General features: G+C 42.5%; 1 protein-coding gene and 1 long non-coding RNA gene across 2 annotated transcripts; one reads left to right on the plus strand and one right to left on the minus strand.

Annotated features, from left to right (window-relative positions):
* Window positions 1-1,676: 1,676 nt before the first annotated feature.
* Window positions 1,677-19,876, plus strand: LOC108962434 (uncharacterized). The gene is made up of 3 exons (XR_001991060.2): window positions 1,677-2,021; window positions 3,843-3,962; window positions 19,347-19,876. It is a non-coding gene; the product is annotated as an uncharacterized LOC108962434 (long non-coding RNA).
* Window positions 9,853-17,001, minus strand: IL22RA2 (interleukin 22 receptor subunit alpha 2). The gene is made up of 7 exons (XM_009092791.4): window positions 16,790-17,001; window positions 14,858-14,976; window positions 13,694-13,844; window positions 12,692-12,870; window positions 11,840-12,009; window positions 11,226-11,404; window positions 9,853-10,120 (listed from the first exon to the last, which is right to left on the minus strand). Exons 1-6 carry the CDS (start codon window positions 16,795-16,797, stop codon window positions 11,249-11,251), a joined length of 783 nt encoding a protein of 260 aa, XP_009091039.3. The 5' UTR covers window positions 16,798-17,001; the 3' UTR covers window positions 9,853-10,120; window positions 11,226-11,248.
* Window positions 19,877-20,039: the final 163 nt, after the last annotated feature.

Genomic DNA, 20,039 nt, shown 5'->3' on the forward strand with positions numbered 1-20,039 from the left:
CTGGATTAGTGCCCTTCCCTGTTTCACATGGATATTATAAACATAAGTACATGAAAGTATTTAAGGCACTCTGAAAGCAGGGGTATTTAGAAGATTAACTCCCACGGAAGTGAATAGTTTTTGAATGATGTGTTCCCCACAGGAACACGTTTTTTCTTGCCTGGGAAAGATGAGCTCTTCTAGCTGCCTTGCTGTTTCAATGACTGTGGTCTGCATGGTCCTGCAAAGATGCTCCATGTTTCAGACATTTCTCATGGCCCAGAAAGAAGGTAACTCTGCCCCAAGTAAGTCTGCAGAAGTCCTCCAGCTGATCCGATGGCACGGTGGAGCCGTGGGTGGTCACCCTTGGTTCATGTCACCTTTTATCTCCCTACCACAACTATTCACTAGTTAGGATGAGTTGTAGCTCTCTGGCACTAAGACTGATTCTTGGACTCCAGAGATGGAAAGGCTTTATAATTCCATGCTTGAGGAGCTTATTCACTGCCACAGTTTTACAGTTCTCTTAATTATTTTCTCAGTGTGCCCTTTTTCCTCTGCAAATCTCATGTCGCAGGACACAGCTTGTGCCTGAACTTTTTTTTCCTGAAGTATCAGTGATATAGGAAAGATTCTTCAACTGAATCATTCAGGGATTTTTAATTTTTTTTTTTTTAACAGAGAGTTTTCCAACTGGAAAACTCAGAGGTTGGAGGCGTCCAAATGCATATCAGCAACTGTGTGGGATGAGGATTTCCAGTTCTGCATTTAGGCAGGGGAGCAATCTGCTTGCATCTCTCCATGCTGAGATGTGGAAATGACTTCACTGCTCCACATACTGTGGTTGGAAGCATTGGAAGGACCCAGTGATGATGTCTTGCTCATATATTTTCTCATTTTCTTAGTCCCTGTTCTTGGTCTGGGGCTGTGGACCCCAGATTTCTCTCTGTTCCTCAGGCAGAGGGAAGAGCACAGCACAGCAGCTGATGGTGTAGCTGTGATTAAGGCATTGCATTACTCCTCTCTTGCCACAACATGTCAGTATAATCCCATATATACTTCAGCCACACTTCTTTTTATAGTTCCTTGGTTTATTTAGAAAACATTGCCTTGGGATTTGGGATTTAGCTGTTTTCTTTTCAGCTTTAATTTGTTTTCCAATCTGTGAAGTAACAGCTGCATGCACTGACTAGAAATGTATATCTTCTGAGAAAGTAATGCAGACTTGTTTCAGGAATAAATCCCTCCTTTTTAAACTTTTCTTTTAAAAAGAAGAGTTCAAGTATTCATCAAAGGCTCAGTTCTGAAATGTACTTTCCCAGGACTGGCTCCTGCCAAGCTAGGTACATTTATCAATGAAAAATGAAATTACACCCTATCACCCTATGTGGTTTGATTTTTATTTTTTTTTTTTACTTGTAGTTTTTAAATTAGAATTTTCTTCACAAAGTAATTCTGATTTTTCTGTAGTAGTGAAAAATTCACATCTGGTGTTCACATCATGCAGACCATGGCTAAAATGCTGTCCATAATCAAGTGAACAGATGACCTGTATCACAGTGTGAAGTTAGCCTTTGGACTGTGAAAGCTGGCTCTGATTTTGGCACAGCCTGCAGCAAGCAGGGAGTCTGTCCCTCCTTCTGCTTCACAGCCTCTCCAAACAGCTGTGATCCCACCCCAGAATTCTGGTCATTCACACCCATTGTGCCCAGTACCACTCACCAGTACCTGCTCAGAGCTTGCCTAACACCAGGAGTAATTTGCTTTGTGAGGGTTAGATACACAGCCTCCTGAGTCATGACAGAAAATGCAAAATGGCCAAGAGGGAAGAGTAAACCTCTCACTCTTTTCTCTTTTCTCCTATTTTGCCACTAAGAAACTGAAAACAGTTTGGGGGAATTCTGAATTCTCCAAATCCCAAGGATGCCCTTGGACTTGAACCCACTGGACCAGCTGTCCTTCTCTCGTTGAGTTTGTCCATGCTGTTCTCCAGCCAGCTGAAATGCTTTAAGGCTGGAAGGACATAATCTGCAAAGGCCACGGTAAGTGCCTCAAAACTTTCTTCTACTTAAGGAATACTACATAATTACAGTATGTTTAATAATGTAAGCAGCTAGTTTCACTGCTCTCTTGTGCCTGCTTGTAGCTTGCTGTGAGCACAACGTGGGTGTAATATCTTCCAGTGTCCTCTTTTGGCCTGCTGGTTGTGTCACTCCAGTCTTCAGCTTGCTCAAGTCTTGAAATTCATTAGAAATACTAGCACTGGTGTTTGGATAGTAAACATTAAACAGATGTTTTTAATCCTGACTGTTTGTGGGAGTACACCCTGTTCTGCTCTGCTCACCAGCTGAAATGGAGTGCAGGGTGGGAGTTAATGCTCCGTTTGCTGCACATAAATCTCAGTGAGCTCTTTGGACCCTCATGCTTACACAACAGAAGTTTCTTGGGTCTTGTTTTTTCTTTTCTAGCCAGCACAGCAAGGAAACAAGGTCTTGTGAAGTGCAGCTTGTGAAACTTGCACATTGTGAGCAGGAGCAGAGCCCCTGGAGCAAGGAAGAGACCTGATCCAAGGCAGGGGAAACTCCTTGTTCTCCTGTCACTGTAATGCTGATCTGTCAGTCTCTGCTGGTGAAATCACAGGGCTTCTTGTCATTAACAAGGAGCTGAGGGTGACTGGAACAGCCTCAGCTCCTGAAGTAAGGCTGATGAGTGTGCAGAGCAATGTCCTCTTTTTGCCTCTTGCCTCGGATTATGTGGGTATGCTGCACTCCAGGCAGGATTGTTGAATATTACATGTTGAACTCTACTGCCTTCAGAGAAATAGCACCCCACTGAAAGCATTCCCAAAGGTCACTGATTGCAGTATGAGCTCTGACTGGAGGTGTTAGATAAAGATTGATCCGAGCTGTCAAGGACAGTTTTCATTCCTGTCCTACTCCAGGAAATTTAGACATGCCATTGGAAATCTCACAGCCTGGAAAATTAGGGACACAAGGGGCTTTTTCCCACAGAGAAGAGAATCTTATTTTTTTCACTCAAAAACCAAAGTGCTGTCAATGATATTCTAATAAGTGGTATTTTTTCCTCTCAGCAAAATTCCAGTTTTTCATCAGAAATATTTTTCTGGAAGTGTTTTTATTGATACTCTCCACATGCAAGGCAGAGGCTTATAGAAAATCAGCTGAAGCTTCTATGCTATTCAGTTTGCCCTCCCCTGTTTGGCTTATTTCCCCCCCCTTACACCATAACATAACTGGCTATCCTTGGACCTTGAGAGGTTATGTTTCTTGCCACAGGTCATCAGGGGTTGGTTACACCAATGCATGGCTCTTCTGTTGGGTCAGATTGATGGCTTCAATCTGAAATATTACTTTTCCTACTTCACCTGGAAGTAGCAGAATCTTTTTTTTTGTTGTAATGGTCAGCCATGGTAAAAACATGAACAACACAATGTTCCTTTGGATGACTGATGGTAATTTGAGTTGGTTCTTTCTGCTGTCCTTAATACACAGCAGGTATAATAATTAGGGAAAGTGCCTTTTCCCAGTCCTAGCAGGCTTTCCTCCAAGGCATGACAAGTACTGTGTTTGCACACACTGACAGGATCACACAGCTGCAGTAGCTCTTGCTTGTTTGCTCTTCTTTGAGGTCATAGCACAGCTTGTAGAGCAAGGAGGAGTATGGAGACTGGAACATTCAGAATAACTCATCTCACTACCTCTGCCAGATGGATTTCCTAGTTCTGGGCATGTCCTGCTCAGCTCTTCCCATTGCTTGTGCTTGACCCCAGCCTCTTCAGTTATAAAATCTTAGGCACTCAAAGTACATTGCACTTTATATCACTGTGTCTCCTGTTATTTCAGGGAATCTTTTTGTGGCAAGCACCAGCGAGGAGAAAATTGGCAAGAAATGATGTCCTTGTGTGCTCAGGGATGGCATAATGATAGATCTCATGCAGCTCAGAGGATTCTGCTATTTATTTAGTAAGTTTTGCACTTTTAGCATAAATTTTCATGGTACTTATGAATGGAGTAATATTTCATTGAATGAGAGAATCAGCTTCAAGAAAGTATTCAGAATGAAAGTAATAAAAAGAAGTAGCCAACTGGGATCTCAGTCAATTTCTGAAATCTCTTCACATTCATTTTCCAGAATTTCATTAATCCTACTCCATTTTCCACAAGATTGTTCAAATTTAAAAGTGATCATTCAAAGGCAAAGGGAAGATCCTTGGCACTAGAAGGGCTACTGTGCCCAAGGTACCCTGCAACTCCAGTGTACATATCAGCATTATCTCATTATCATACATATCAGCATTATTGCATCCCCATAACCAGGTTTTCTCTTCAGATTTGTTAATGTAACCTTACAAATCAAATACACATGACTTCAGGGTCCAGCTTATACCTGGTAGATATCCCATTAGTACATTACAGCAGTATTTCAGTCCCTGGAGTAGAGCTTCAGTCACCCAAGCACAGATGTTGTGTGCATGACTTCAGCTGCCACCCCCAGGACGTGAGGATCTCGTGCGGATCCCTCACTGTATCTGCCAACCACACATGAATTTCTCTCTCTGGCTTTAGAAATCTTCTCTGTAATGGCTTTTTTCCCTCTAAGGTTGCTGCTGAAATAGCTGAAATGGTCTCTCTGATCAGAGCACATCGATGTTGTGTCCTTACAGGTGTATCTTCTCCTTGGCTATGGACACATATGAAAGAGTTTTGCTCCATAGAAGCATGGGTCTCCTTTTCAGAGGCAGAAACTGCTTAATGTCTGTACAATTCATCAGAATGCTTTGCTCCTATTTTGTATACTTGTTGAAATACACATTTCTGCTCTAATGATGCTTCCTAGCCCCTGTGTGCACTTTACCTTCTTTCCTTTTCTCTCTTTTCCAGCAGTTTCTTCTCCAGGTTTATGTCTCTGAGTCTCATTCCACTCAGGACACATTTTCACAGACCCTCTGGAAATGTTTAAGTTTGATTTAACACAGACAATGCTATTGTTTATCTTTTTGCTGGTATCTTTTAGGAGCTTTATTCTTTCAAATATAAGAATTTGTATTAAGAAGTTAGCCTAGAAATAAGACCTTAGCCCTATAACTATCATGTTCTTGTCAGCTATTCAACAAACCCAGTGTCACCTAACAAGCAATGTTAAAAAATACTCCTCTGTTGTAAAAAATGAAAAGCAGGAGCTTTCTTGGAAAATTGTATAATTTGTGATTTCTTACACCCTAAAAAGAAAAAAAAAAGTATTAGAAAGACATTGCCTGAAATAAATAGATTAAATTAATAACAATTTTCCTGATACTCTTTTGTGGGTATAACAATTAGCACAATGGCTCTTCATTGTCATCCTGTTCTTGTTTTTAAAAGTAAGGACATTTCTGAAGAGTCTGGTCCTCAGTGTGATACTCCTGGGCTGCATTATTTCTTTATTAAGGATATTTAAGCAACTCAGCATAAGGGCCCCAATGCCTTAGAAAAGAGCAAAATATTTAAAAATTTAAAACTGTCTTCAGTATTTACCTCAGATCATAGAACTTTTTCAGGTATTTCCTTGTAAGCATTGTGGCTCAAGCTTCCCATTTTTCCCCATCCCAAGCCAAAATTCTGGTAGCAATGACCCCTTTAACTGGGTTTTCAGTGGAATAAAACCATAACACAATTAAACAACCAGTGACTTCAGAATTTGGGGGATTACGTTTAAAAGGGGTTTCTTTTTTCACTTTGGAAACCTCTTACAAAAGATTCTAAAAACAAGTTGCAAAGGAGACTCTAACTTTCCTGATCATGAACACCAGTGTCATGAGTTTCCCTTCCCTTCTCTCCAGAAAGTACCCTTGTTTTGTGTCCTGTGTCCTTTGTCACAAACTACTATTCAGGAGTTTGAGATTTCTCCTTTTTTTTTCTTTTTTTTTTAAATCTTTTTTTACAGACAGGTTTTACAGTGTCTTTGATCCTTGTAGCAAACATTGGAATCCAGAGAAATCCTCACCTATTTATGATTAATTCCCTGCAGTCTGGAATACTTGCTAATGTCTAACAGATCTGTGGCAAAAGCCAAATGTCATTTCACAACAGAGCCCCACCCTGGGCCACAAAGTGGCTCTCAGCTGAGATCAAGCCATGCAAGAGAGTAAACCCCAGGTCCACATCTGATTCATGCAGATACATGGGAGGTACAAATGGGACTGGCCAGATGCTGCACCATATGATAAACACCAAGGACCATGGCATCCTATAAAACTGGCCATTTATATGGTACAGCTGGCTATGCATCATCTTCTCCGAATTTATAAGGCTGCAGCATCTGGTTCATTGCTGTTGCTCTATCAGCTTTTCTGGAGGCCTGTTCTTGAATTTCTGGTGGCTGAATATTGCTTTTCTGGGTGCCAGTGGAATGGGAAGTTAAATCCATGCATAGCAGGAGATCAGCTCTTTTCTCTCTGGCACGTCAGACATGTTCAAGCCAAGTCATGAAAGACAGAAGGGTAGGCCCTTGTGGGATGGGTTCCACTTCACAACAAAATCCACAACTGCTAACTCCAAAAGAATAATATCTATTTCTCATTGGCAGGACCCTCAGATGAGGCCATTGTCACAGGCTGTGGCCACCACTGCAGACATCCCTCAGCATTGTGGCCGGTGAGAGTTCACAGAATTGGTCTCAAGTCCTGCTTTTGTTACTGCTTGACCTTTCCCTCCCAGTGCCATGGCCCTCTTTCCTGAAACAGAAGCTGGCACTTGGTTAGAAAATACCTGCTGTGTAAGTGACTAAAATAAGACAAGAGACAAGTGTTCTCATCTGGGTCTTGAAAACCTTTTGCAAGGAGGAACCAAGCTAACAAGGTGAAAGCATCCTGAACTGAATGGTGTGCACATGCACAGCCCCCTGTGCAGCTGTGTGCCAGCCTGGGCAGCTCCAGAGGTGTGGACCCACAGCAGAAGGTTTGCTTGTGCCAGGAGGAGCAAGAGAAAGGAGGGCTAGAACTCACTCTTCCAGGTATTTCCAAACAGACTTGTCAGCAGGAAAGTCCCAGTTACAGTTAAGAGAACTCTTTCTCCATTCCACCCTCGTGGAGCTGTAAACAGCAGTGCAGCATGCAGTCTAAGGCACAATAAGTTGTTTTTTGAAGTTACAGCATTACCAGGTCTATCTAGAAGCTGTGAGTGCAGATCACTCAGCCTTAGGGGAGAAAAATGCAGCACCAGTCATTCTACCAAACCCTTCCCCAGTAAAATTATATGTCAGAACAGCACTGAAAGAAAATTTGCATTTCAAATGGAAAGGGAAAATATGCTTCTGCAGAACATCATGGGGTTGGCAGTAATAAATCGTGGTACTGTCAGAATGGAAGTGAGTTCCTGCAACTCTTGCACTGCTTTCTGTAAACCTGTGTTGTTGCTGAGGAAGTGAAATCTGGTTAGCCCACAACTTAGCACACAACTGTGCAAGACTTCTTCAGATCTTTTATTGCTCTTCCCAGCATTCATGCTGCACATTTTTCATAATTTCATCAAATTGGGAAAATTTCAGGTTTCAAATGTCTTCATAGACCCCTAGCATGGCAGCTGCTATATTCCTAGCTAAGTCTGAATGCTTCAGGTACTCCTATAGCTCTGCTTCTTTTCTTGTTTATTTTTTCTTTTCTTTTTCTTTATGTTCTCAATAAAACAGTTTTATCCTGTGCATCTGACATAGGTACAGTATCTGGAATTGTCAGAATCTGTTCTCTGATAAAGCTTGATCTTTGTGTAAGGATGGCAACGCCAACTGCCATAAGGAAATAAAGGAAATTCAGAAAGAACTTCAATTACTACAGATACTGTTTTCAGGCTGTGATAACCCACTGCTGAAATACAAGATAGACTGTTTCTTAATTGTTTGCCTGGACAGTTTTTCTGGACAGTGCAAGACAGGGAGCAGGATCTCACTCTTGTCTTTGCACCAGGTATTTTGCTTCACAAAAAAATCTTACCTAAATAAAGAAACTGTGGGATATAAGAGGGCAAAGCAAGTGGAAGAATTGAGAAAGGAGCAAAAAGGGAAATGTGGTGAAAGAAACCTGGTTTTATGGACTAGATGTGTGGATATGACTGGATGTCTGCAAACCTAGTTGTTCAAATACATCATTTATTATAATCAGGTGTGGAAATATTTATTATGTAACAACCTCTTTCATCCTGTTAAAGGCAAGAGTGACCAGCATTAACTTCCTTAAACGCAGCCTCTTCCCAAATGCCTACTGCCATCATCCTGAAGCAGTTCTCTGATGCCTCCAGGGGAGGTGCTAGTGACAGACCATGAAAAATGCTTTGAATTTGGCTTCAGAGACCTCAATGTCCGTTCCTTAAACTGAATTGATCCACGTTTGTGTATGTGAATTAAGGGAAAAGTGATTATGTAGCTGGGACCTCCATTTTCCCCAAGGCTTTCTTTGCCCTTTTGTGTCTGGGCCACACTCACCTCCTCATTTGGTCTGCAGTTACAGAACATAGTCAAGGACCAAGATTCTCATTACTTACAGACCTTGCAGATCTGCAAAAGCTATTTCATCTCTCCCTCCTGGCATGACTTAGTGAGTAGCTACCCAGATCTTGCTCAAGCAATTTTTTCCCTTGTATGATTAAGGGCTGAAATCATCAGAAATCCCAGGAAATGTTCAGCATTCAGTCACCATTTATTGTGAAATGGCTAAAGTAGAGGTCACAGAATCACAGAATTCTTAGATCTGAAAGGGACTCTGGAAATCATGAAGTCCATCCCCCCTGTCCAGGCAGGGCTACCTAGAGGTGACACAGGAACGAGTCCAAGTGGGTTAGAATGTCTCCAGAGGGGAAAACTCCATGACCTCCTTGGGCAGCCTGTTCCAGTGCTCTGCCAGCCTCAATGTAAGGAAGATTTCACTCCTGCTGAGGTGAAAGTTCTTGTGTTTTAGCCTGTGGCCATTGCTCCTCATCCCTGAAAACAATCTGGCACCAACCCTCCTCTTGGCACCCACCTTTCAGATATTTACATGCATTAGGGAGATCCCTTCTGTCTTCTCTCCTCTAAACTATCAGACTCAACTCCCTCAGATGCTTCTGACAAAAGAGATGCTCCAGAGCCCCCATCACCTTTGTGGTGCCCCACTGGGCCCTCTCTGGTCACATCTTGTCTTTCTTGTACTGAGCACTCCAGATGTGGCCTCACTAGGGCTGAGTAGAGGGTCAGGAACTTCTCCCTTGACCTGCTGGCCACACTCCTCCCAATGCACCCCAGGATGCCACTGGCCCTGCTGGCCACAAGGGCAGTGCCAGCTCATGGTCATCCACCAAGGCTCCCAGGCTCTTCCCTGCCAATCTGCTCTCCAGGAGGTCAGTGTCCAACCTGTGCTGGTCCTTGGGGTTATTCCTCCCCATGTGCAGGGCCCTACACTTTGCCTTGTTGGACCTCATTATGTTTCTCTCCACCCAATTTTCCAGCCTATCAAGGTGCCACTGAATGACAGCACAGCCTTCTGGTTTATCAGCCACTCCCCACAGTTCTGTTCCATCAGCAGACTTGCTGAGGGTCTCTTTCCTTTAACTGTCTTTCCCTGAATGGAAGGGAGGATCTTTCCTGTTTTAGTTCACACTCATTCCTGGCTAATCACATACTGGTTTCACTGTCAGAAATATTATGCTGAGGGTCCTATGAAGACACTGTGAGCATGGAATTGCTCCTGTATTGCACATTTCTTATTTTAAAGGAAGGACACTTTTTTTCATTTTCAGTTGTAATCATTGTAGAAAACATAAAATATCTGAAACTAGTGTTTTATAGATAGTATTTTAATTTCAAGACATAAAATACAAAACCCCTAGAAGCAATCTTAAGGATATTTCCACAAAGACTTTTAAAATGATTTTATTTTTATATTACAAGTCTGTTCCCTTTGAAAATGCATATATATACCATCATAAATTGTAATATGGGACATACAAAGACTCCTTGACCTTCATGTAGCATTAAAGGACTGTGATCAAATAATCAAATAATTTAATGCAGCAAAGGTTAATTTAAAAAGTATCCAAGTATGTATTCCAGACATAGACAGCAGATGTTGATTTTCAGCTGGACCTGTGATGGAAGGCATCTTCTGCCATTATCCCTGTAATGGGGAAGAGAAAGAGAATTGCTGCTGGCATGTGCATTTGAGGTGGGTGGTATTAAACATTCAACACATGACATTCACCTGCATTTGTCCTGTCTCTCTGCAAGTTGTTTGGAAGTCTGGCTCTAACCTGAGTTTCCAGCTCTTTACAGTACAGGGCAGGCAAGGAAAAAATGCAGGAAAGTCCCCTAGAAAGTGACTCCCTCCTTAGCCTAAACCCACTGACCAAAACCAAAGAGACACCAGTGATATGTATCATATTATGAAGCAGAGGAAAGGAGAACTTCTATGGGTTTAGGGTACAGAACTGAGAACAGAAGCCCTGGTTAAAACTGACACTTTTCCAGTTTTTCTCTGTTACCCCAAATCTGAGCTTGCTAAGGCCAATTCCAATGGAGTCAAGTTTGGGTTAGGTCTTTGTACTCTCTGTGCCTTTGTACTTACAAGGCAGGATTTATAGCAAATCTTTTGGCTATCATATTGTCACATATGATATGTGACAATAGCCCAGTGATTGATGTAAGTAAAAAGAAACAGATTTTTCAGATCAGCTAGTGGAGATAATTCTTGCATTTTGGCCCATGGGAACTGATGACATTTGATGACTGATTTCTTTTTAAAAACACTACACTGAAGAGAGTCCATGAAAAGGGGACAGGCTCATTTTAATTATTCCATTAGATCAATTCCTTAGCAGAAAAGGCTGGCAGAGCTTGTAGGAGAATTGCATGTTAATGAAGTTGGAGGTCACTCATTTTTCTAGTTAACTGTTACTTGACAGAAAAGCATTTATGAAAGCCATGCTGTGTATAACTCTTTAACTATACTATGTACAGCTGCTGAAAGAAAGGGAAGAAGCAGATATTCCTGAGGACAGTGTCAGCATGCAAATAATTATCTATCCCATTCCTACCATCATCTTGGCCTTATCATTCTTACCTGGTGTGCATCTGAGATTATGTAAGTATTCCAGCTAATATTGTCATGTGGGATGGCAGTTTCTATGACACACTTTTTTCTCTACTTTTGGAGAGTATCTGCCTTTGGTGAGGGGATAGATCTTGACTTCCAGAGTCATCTCCAGTTTCAGACAGTGACTTACCTGTCTCAGAGGTGCCAGCCCTGTCACTGCAGCACGGTACATTGCCTGCTGCTGTAGGCACTGCTCTGGTCCAGCACTGGCATGTACATTTTTGCCATGATGCAGTAGCTGACTCCAGGCCTCAAATCTTCTATTTTAATAACCTTGTCTTTCCCTTCGTAAACCAGGACCCTGTGTTGCTTCATACAGAGTGGAGAAAGAAGAGCCAGTCAAGCACATGTTCCTAGCAAGTGTGTCTATGAGTAAATTTTGATGAGAACAGAGGATGCAGAACAGCACATGAACTTAAACAAACTTAACAGCATTAATAACTTACTTATGCTTTTTAAAGAAAATTCCCTTCCCTCCTCAGATTCCTCTCCTATACCATTTTTTAAACTAAGTCATAGATTATGAAGTATTAAGTTGATGGAAAATAATACAGGGAGGAATTACAAATCAATTCAATCAAATTCAATTCCTGAAAAACAAGCCTGATTTGTTTTCAATCACTTGCACAGTTATTACTACTCTCACAATCCCAGAAGACTGTTTCAACAGCAAAACAAATATGTTGTGCCCACACTTTTCTGGCTGTTCAATGGTAAAGAGTTCATATCTGAATATATTCTTACCTCATCTAGCAAGTTGTTAATTATGAAGACTTGATACAGCAGATCATAATAATTTGTCATTGGTATTTTGCTGCCTCTCTTCCTTCTGTAAGGAGAACGTGGAGCCTGGAGCTTCACTGTTATGGATTTGTTGCTATGAATCACAGTTACCATTGGAGGTCCTATCTTAGCTATGGAAAAAAAACCCCAAAGCTATAAACACAATTATAGTTTATGAGTAATATCCCCTAAAATGCAATTTGAATCCATTCAACAAATGCTCATGTTACCAACAATATATTATGCTCTATTTATTCCTCAAGTGACACTTTGTAAATTCTTACTTCTTGGTATTTGTTGGGTTTGGTTATTGTTATTTTGGAGCACTATGATGACAGTGCTAACCAAAAGCTTTGCACATGTCATTTCTATGTCCTTTCCTGCAGTCAGGATAACACAGAAATGTGAGAAGAATAGTGACCACACACCATGCAGCTCTGTTCTGTCTTCTCCCCCCAAAGAAAAAAATGCTTCCTTTTTTATTGTCTTCAGTCCTGTCTTTCCAGCAGCTCCAAAAAATGCCTGAAAATTATTTGTGCAGTTCCATGCCCAGAGGAGTAGGTTGAATTAAAGGGATCTTTTGATCTTCTAATTACAGGTAAATGGCTATTTAGCCATAATCACTTGGCTTTCAAGTGTGTGGAGAGTTGATCTGGCAGAACACCTCACCTCAGAGCTATTGACTCACTTCTTTACATACAGCTTTGTGGCTAGAAAAAGATAACTCATGTTTGCAAGTTGTGAGCAGATATGATGCTTTCCATGCCATGGAAGATCAAATTCCTTCCAGGGGACACATGTGTTTGCACTTACTTTCTCTCCAAGGAGTGAATCTGCAGCTGAGGCTCCAGCTGGAATAAACACCAGCCAGGGCTGCTCTCACTCTGCTGTAGTAAGGCTCCTGGATGTCAGAAGTCTCTTGTGTTAGGTCACAGACATGGCTTGAAATCCCCCAGCACTCATCTTTTTTTTGCCATGTGCTCTGCCCATACCTATTGAGAAAGAGGAGGAAAAATGTAAACTTTAGGGATCACTGCCTGTGTCCATGCAGATTCTCAGCCATCTCTTTTATCTCATGGCACAGACAAGCATCCTACCATGGAAACAAACTGCCTTCAATTTGACAACAGGGAAGTTTGATTTCCTGGGTGTTTGGGAGCTAGAGGGTTCTGTCTTTTCTGAAGGAAATCTAAAGCAGAGACATGGGTCACCAGCCCTGTCAGAAGCCACCTCTTAGCTGCCCCATGGGAGAGGTGAGCAAGCTGCAGTTTAGCCAGTGATGAGCAGAATGCCAGATCTCACCAAACTGTTCCTCAAGGGCAATAATCATTTCAGGCACTCACCAGTGTGCCAGGGATGGGAGCAGACCCTGGAGACCAGCCTCTAATGTTGCCTCAATCTTTCCATGCAAGGCACCCTGAGACGGTGCTGTGGGCACGGGAAGCCACTGAGATACCTTTAATGTTCTATTACAGAATAACTTGACCTACCTAGACCTGCTTGAGGCAGCTGGTGGCTGGACCCAGTGGCTTTCAGAGCTCCCCTGCAAACTACATTTTGCTTGAAATCCTTGGTGCAATGAGGGTGCAGAGCATAGTGCTGGAGGTGCTTACACCTTGCCTGCCTCCTGCTGCTCGTCTGCCCCTGGGGAGTCGAACAGCATGCCATGGGATTGGCAAGTGCAGAAACAACTGAGAGCTGGCAGCCAAGCAGGACATGGCTGTTCCCCAGGAATGAGAACCTCCTGCCACCTGAGAAATGATTTTAGCCCCAGCAGGGCTGAGCCCCAGCACAGGGGGAGGCGCCGGTACTTACACTTTATACTGCACAAAGTAGAGAACTTCTCTGGCCTCTCTGGCCCACCCAGGCTGCCAATGCAAAGTGGTGTTGAAATTTAACGAATGGAACTCTACCTTCTGGGGCTTAATCGAATCTTGCAGGTCTTGGTTTCCCAAAACTAAAAGGGCTGCAGATAAGAAGGAATGATAACATAAGGTGTTTGTTACAGACACGCTCCTCCGTACTGGAATCAGAGGGAATTGCTACAGACCATCTTGTTTCATGACTAGCAGACCACAGGGAAATGAAATCTCCTGGATCTCGCATTCAAAACTTTCCAAGTCACGAAATCAAGCAGTTACAAAAGAAACACATTTAGAACTATGAAAGGAATACTTTTATGTGGTTTGAGTGTTTGAGGCGGGGTTTTTTGCTGTTTGTTTTCGGCTTGTTTGTTCATTCATTTTTATTTTGTTTTTCTTTTTCTGTTTTTTTTCTTTTTTGTTGGTTTATTGGTATATTTTTCCTCAGTGGGTTTGCTGCCATGGAAGATACCTCACAACCATCCCAGGAAACAAACCCTTTGGATCTCTTCACAGAGTCTGCAGTGAGCATCCCCATCAATACTTAAAAGTCAAGTGCTCTTTCCCTCTTTACGCCACAACTCAACTTTAACCTGAAGAGATTATAGCTCTTTTAACTGTTACCACAGTTGTGTTTACCAGCTCCTGCCTAACAAACAACCACCTGAAATTCACTTCTTTTCCTGTCTGTGCCATGGAAAAGCTGTCTGACAGTTTTCAAGATCATCTGTTTTCAAACTGCTGTATTACTTCTAAAAGATTCAGTTAACAACCTCTCTGAATCATTCAAACCCCAATATTTTTGTGGATTTTGCAACCCAGATGACAGCAGCTTTTACCCTGGCATAGCACAGAATCAGATAAGACTTGTACTGGCTGAACTAAAACTGGTAATACAGCCATGAAAAAATCTGATAGGCAACACGTTCATTTTATCTGCATTTCAGAACCTGGAAAGATAAAATAACAAACTAATTCGAAAGTGACTAGCTTTTGAAACCCACCAAAGGAAACAGAGATTACTTGACTCATCCAAAATATTCAATAACAAGCCCTGTCCTCCCACCCCCCCCCCTTCCCTTCCCATTCAGGAAAAGAGCAAAAAGCTCTTACTTACAAGTGGTCTCATCCTGAAGCAGGTGCATCAGTAAGCAGAGGATGGAAAGCATGATCCTTCTCATGCTTAGCAGAGCAGCTCCATGACTGAAAAGCACCTCTCTTCCTCTTGGGCATGTCCTATGAGGAAGTAATTGTTAAGCACTCCAGAGTTCCCCTTATTTTCAGTGGTTTCCAAATTCCCCGGTTTGGCTTTGGTTTAATTTAGCTGCAAAACGTATGAGTAGCTCTAAATTAAACATGAGCAATTGTTCTTTCTTGGCAGCTGTGGTCATGCAGAGTTTGGAACTAATTATGAACCAAGCCATTATGAAAAAGGTCCTTTTTTTAAGACACTGATTCCCAGATGATGTCTGCCAATATTGCTTCACCCCATAAATTTGTCAGGGAAGCTTTCTTGCTTGCCATGCTAAGATTTTTAATAAGTTTTTATTGATTTATTTATTTTAAAATTTATTTATTTATTTATTTACTTATTTTCAGCTCACTAGTTGCTCAGAGCTGAAGAGCACAAGAAATTTTGCTCTAAAGATATAAAAGACCTACCCATGGGATCTGCTTTGGGTTTGATGGACTGCCTCTGGGCCACAAGCAAGAGCTGGAGTTTGCAGGTGTGCTGGTGGCAGATCATCATCTAGGGGGCTGTCACTGGAGGAATGAGAGGGCTGTGAAATCACTTCATCCCATGCTGGCTGTGGGAGAGATGCTGGGATGCTGGGGAAGTTGCAGGACTGACAGCCTCCAGACTGGGATTGGGAAGATAAGCCCAGCCCACAGGGCAAAGTGCCACTCTGGGTTGGACTTTCAGACTGCTTGGAAATGTATGCCCCAGCGGGTGCAGGTGTGCTGCAGCACTGCCTGCACAAATGCTGGCATTTGCCAGTGTTATCCTCTGCATCCTGCCTGCCCAGTATGCCCATCCCTACAAGCCTGACCCAGGGCTGAGGATGCTGGGGCTCTCCGGTGAAAAAAAAAAAATCTCACTTTGTTCTTGCAAATGCTTTAATGGCACATGCACGTCTGCCTGGTGGGAGATGAGTTTTGTGCTCCTGGAATGTGTGGAAAGCTCAGACAATTCTGCTGCTAGTGAATGCCGTGCTACTGCCTAGGCTTGCCCCTCGCTGTTCCCTCCCCGAAAGCTCCCCGATGCTGACACCCACTGGTACTTCCCTGCTCATGCACTAGTGCAACTAAGCCAAAGTCAGGATGCTTTCTCTGTTTGCAAACTCTTGATGATAAGCAAGAGGAGAAAAATGCTAATTTTATAAGACTTAGCGCAGCCCTGTGTAACAGCTCTCACAAAAGGAGTAATGGATGTGAAGGCTACCTGTCTACTGAGAAATAATTGTCATGAAATCATCTTTACTTTGTGAAAACGTGGAAACAGAAGACTTGTCAGGTCAAAAAATGTGCAAGTTCTGGCTCAAATGAACTTATTTAAAGGCCACCAGTTATATTGAACAAATTGAACAACATCTAGTCAAGAAGCTGATTTTGGTCAGATAGATGGGCACAGGGTCCCAGTTCAGCTGACCACATATATATCATTATACTTGCACCAAACCTGCCCCACATACAGTAAAATGCTGTGTGACTTTGAATAATGAATTAGTCAAACCAATTAAGGGAATTAAAGAACTGAGAAAAAATGAAGAAAAAAAAACCCACCAAAATGCAGGCAGAAGTCAGAAATTCTATCTCCCGCTGCAGATTTTTTATCTATCCATTTCCCAATGGAAATGGATAAACAAAAAAAACCTTTTAATAGTTTATTTACTTTAAATAGTTCCCCATGTCAAATTCAATTAGTATTTCATCATGTTACATGAGCTCAAGTACGGGAATAGGGAACTTTTACAAACCAATCACTAGACTGAAAAGCCACCAGTGTTTAGTCACAGGTCATGTATTTGTTTACTTGGATTGTACACACCTTCCCATATCCCGCGAAGCAGCTCATTGCTAGGAGCTGAAGTGTCAAAGTTCCTTTTGGCGGTGGCTCCTCCTAGGAAAGCAGAGGGAAACCCACCAGCGGGTTTTGCTCGGAAAAGGCTGCTGTGCCATGTGGTGAGAGAAATGCCTGTCACATGGCTGCTGGAAAACACCCAGGCTTTCCTGCGCACTGCGCTCCGATAGTGTTTTATCGGCAGCTGAGCTCGGCGCGCTGCAGTAATCGGTGACTCCTCGCACACTTCGTGCTGCCATTGAACCAGCCGCTGCTGCAATAGCCGGCAATCAGCATCTGTGCTGCTCATCGGCCTCGGTCACGCTGCTCCGGTGCTCTGTGGGATAAAAATCCCCACAGTCACAAGAAGCAGCTGCGCACACACACGCGTGCAGACATGTGCACCTATTCTGGAGTCTCACAGAATACGTATACAGTGTATATATAGTGTATATACAGTGTATATACAGGATATACACTGAAGAAGCACAGGATGATGCACACTACAATGCTATTTAAAATGCGAGGACCTCTAGAAACAATATCAAGGGTACTCTAACAGTACTTTATGAAGAAATGGAAAGTTGAAGTGCATTACTTAGCCCAGCAGAATCCACAAAAGTAGTTATGCTACTAGCTCATCCTCGCTTACACTGCAGCATCTTTCTGATCCAAACCATTGTGAGACAGCAGAACTGGTATTTTTGTGACCCAACATAAAAAACCATGGGTATGAGAATTTTTTCAGTTGCTGGAATAGAAACCTATCTGAGTGCTATGTAAACAGCTTGCTTTCTCTTGAGGATGGGTTATTGCAACACAGAGGTAAAAGTCAAGTATTTTTGCTGAAAGCTGCTCGACTCATTTAATTTGAAAGGACCACCTCCTTGTTACTCTTTTTTTATTCTTTTGCCCTTGAAAGAGTTGTTTCCCATACATAAGAGAGGAAAATGTAACCCTGAAACTGCTACTGCAGCATGACCTTTGGTTATTCAGACGCGAGTCTGATATTTGCAGTGGATGAGAGGGTTGGTTTTGCTTACATGCCTGGATGAGGATGTGGGTGGATGAAGAAAAAAGCATACCCAAAGCACACAGGGGAATGCTTCTGGTAACTGCCAGAGGCAAGGAAATTCTCTCTCATGTGTGGCATTTCACACAAAAATAAAAAATGTGAGTGGTTCATGGTACTCTAAAGACTATTTGCAGTTGGAGCCACAGTTTTCAGTCTTTTCTAAACAGCCAGTGTGGACTCAGAGGAAAACCTGTCTTGGGAGGGGACTCTGGAGGTCATCCTGTCCAGCCTCAGCACAGGGATAGTGACAATTTTACCCCACATAAAGTTAACCACCTTTAACATGACTTTCCTCCTGCATATCCTAGTGGGATTCTTGTGCTGCATTTATGACCGATGCTTTTTGTGCTTTCACTGTGCTTTTACTTCAGATAAAAGTCTGCCATTTCTGCAGATGCTACAGTTTGCTACAGTTGGCAATTACATCTCTCCCGAGTGTCACCCCTGCTGGCTGGAGGGATCCAGCTCCCTCAGCTTCCTCTGGTGTGTCATGTGCAGCAGGGCAGCCCTTTGCCAGCTCAGCAAAGGGGACTGGGAAAGTGAATCACTACACTGCATACAAAAATTAAAATGAAAGCAAAGAAAACCCCCACAGTCAGGCAGGAGGGACTTTTTGGATCTTTCTTCCCTGCTCTGTAGGGAAGAGACATTGCATCACACGAGTTCTTAGCGAGAAGTTTCTGAGGAAGCCACGCAGACTTTCACTGCACAGTGTGTGCCTTCCCTGCTTCCTGCACACAAACCTCACCTCTCTCTGCTAAAGAGCTTGGGCCAACATTTTAAAGATTGCAGTTAGAAATTCCAATGCTGTAGCTGCATCTACGTAGGGAGACTTTTGGCCATATTAAAGATGAAGATCTCCTGAATGCTCAAAAGTAGTGAGTCATCATTTGCACATGCAATATTTATTTAACAACGTGCAACACACTGAACTGACTAGGAAGTTAGTAACCAACACTAACATTCATTAGGAACTGAAATTAATACAAACCCCAAAATAGCTCCAAGTCTTTCATTTAAATGACAAGTTCCCTTAAAATTGTCTGTTTTTCTCACTTGAAAAGCCATGGAATTATATTTTTTCCTACCACTAAGGAGTGCTGTAGCTTGTTTAAGCCCATTACTCTTTAGGTTATGGATCCCTCACCAAATCATCTGCAGACAAAAAACTACCAACTTGGAGACATGTGAAATGAATATTCCAGAATTTGTTGGTTTTTCTTGGGTAATCTTCATAGCACAGTAAAGGTGCCAAGTGCTCACACAGCCAATAGAACCCACAGATAAAACTGGAGAAGTACATTACAAACATTGCTCACGCTTTCTTGGTCCACCTACTAAAGCAAAGAAAGGCTCAATTCTGGTAGTGCCAATACTCTCTGACACACTTCCACCAGAGGCAACTCCTGATATATTGGTAGAATATGACCCATACACTGATTTTTTTTTATTTTTTATTTCTTTTGGCAGGGAGTGGTTTGAAGCCTCTGGATCTAATCACCAAGTCCAGACCACACTGGGCTGACTCAGCGCATGGCACAAGAAGGGCAGGGGGGTTGGCAGGTCGGCACTTGGGAAAAGACACTCAGAACTGGGAAGCCTGCCTCCACATTTGTCATCAAAAGTTGGGCTGCAGAAGGAGCAAACACTTCTGGTAGCTGCTTTGGACAATAAAACCTGGAAAGATGCAAGTTCCAGGGGTTTCCCTGGCCAAGAGAAAAAAGAAATACAAGGGGAAAAAAAAAGAGAATCTGTCTTTCACTCATCTCTTCTGCAAAGAGAAATTTGCAAGCATCACACTTTCTAGCCTGTGGCCCAGTTCTGTGATTGTCTTTTGAATTCTCAGTATCATTCACCATCATCCAAGGAATGCAAACTCTAGACCAAGGAGTCCATTCTGACAATGATCTTTACCACCGCCATCTCCAAATACCTACTGGATTTGTATAAACACTGTTTAACAGGCCTTTTTTGTTTTCCTGAATAAATACAGTGTTGAAGATCTTGTGTGGATAGTCCCTAAGCATCCGGGAATCAGTGTTCTGAACTTTTCAGGACAGGACCCTTCACACTTAACTGGTTTTCACGCTTCTCAGAGGTGTTAGTTTCGAGTCTACTGCAACATGACTGTTTAACCAGTAAGATCACCCTGTGATTCTTAAA

This window comes from Serinus canaria, chromosome 3, assembly GCF_022539315.1.
Source record: "Serinus canaria isolate serCan28SL12 chromosome 3, serCan2020, whole genome shotgun sequence".
NCBI lineage: Eukaryota > Metazoa > Chordata > Aves > Passeriformes > Fringillidae > Serinus > Serinus canaria.

Bases quoted from the DNA above. Each gene is read 5' to 3' on its own strand.
- IL22RA2 (XM_009092791.4), bottom strand. The intron at 12,871-13,693 runs GTAAGTACCGGC...CTTTCTCAATAG, and splicing joins TACTTTGTGCAGTATAAAGT to GTATGGGCAGAGCACATGGC. The intron at 12,010-12,691 runs GTAAGTGCAAAC...TTTTTTCCATAG, and splicing joins ATTCACTCCTTGGAGAGAAA to CTAAGATAGGACCTCCAATG.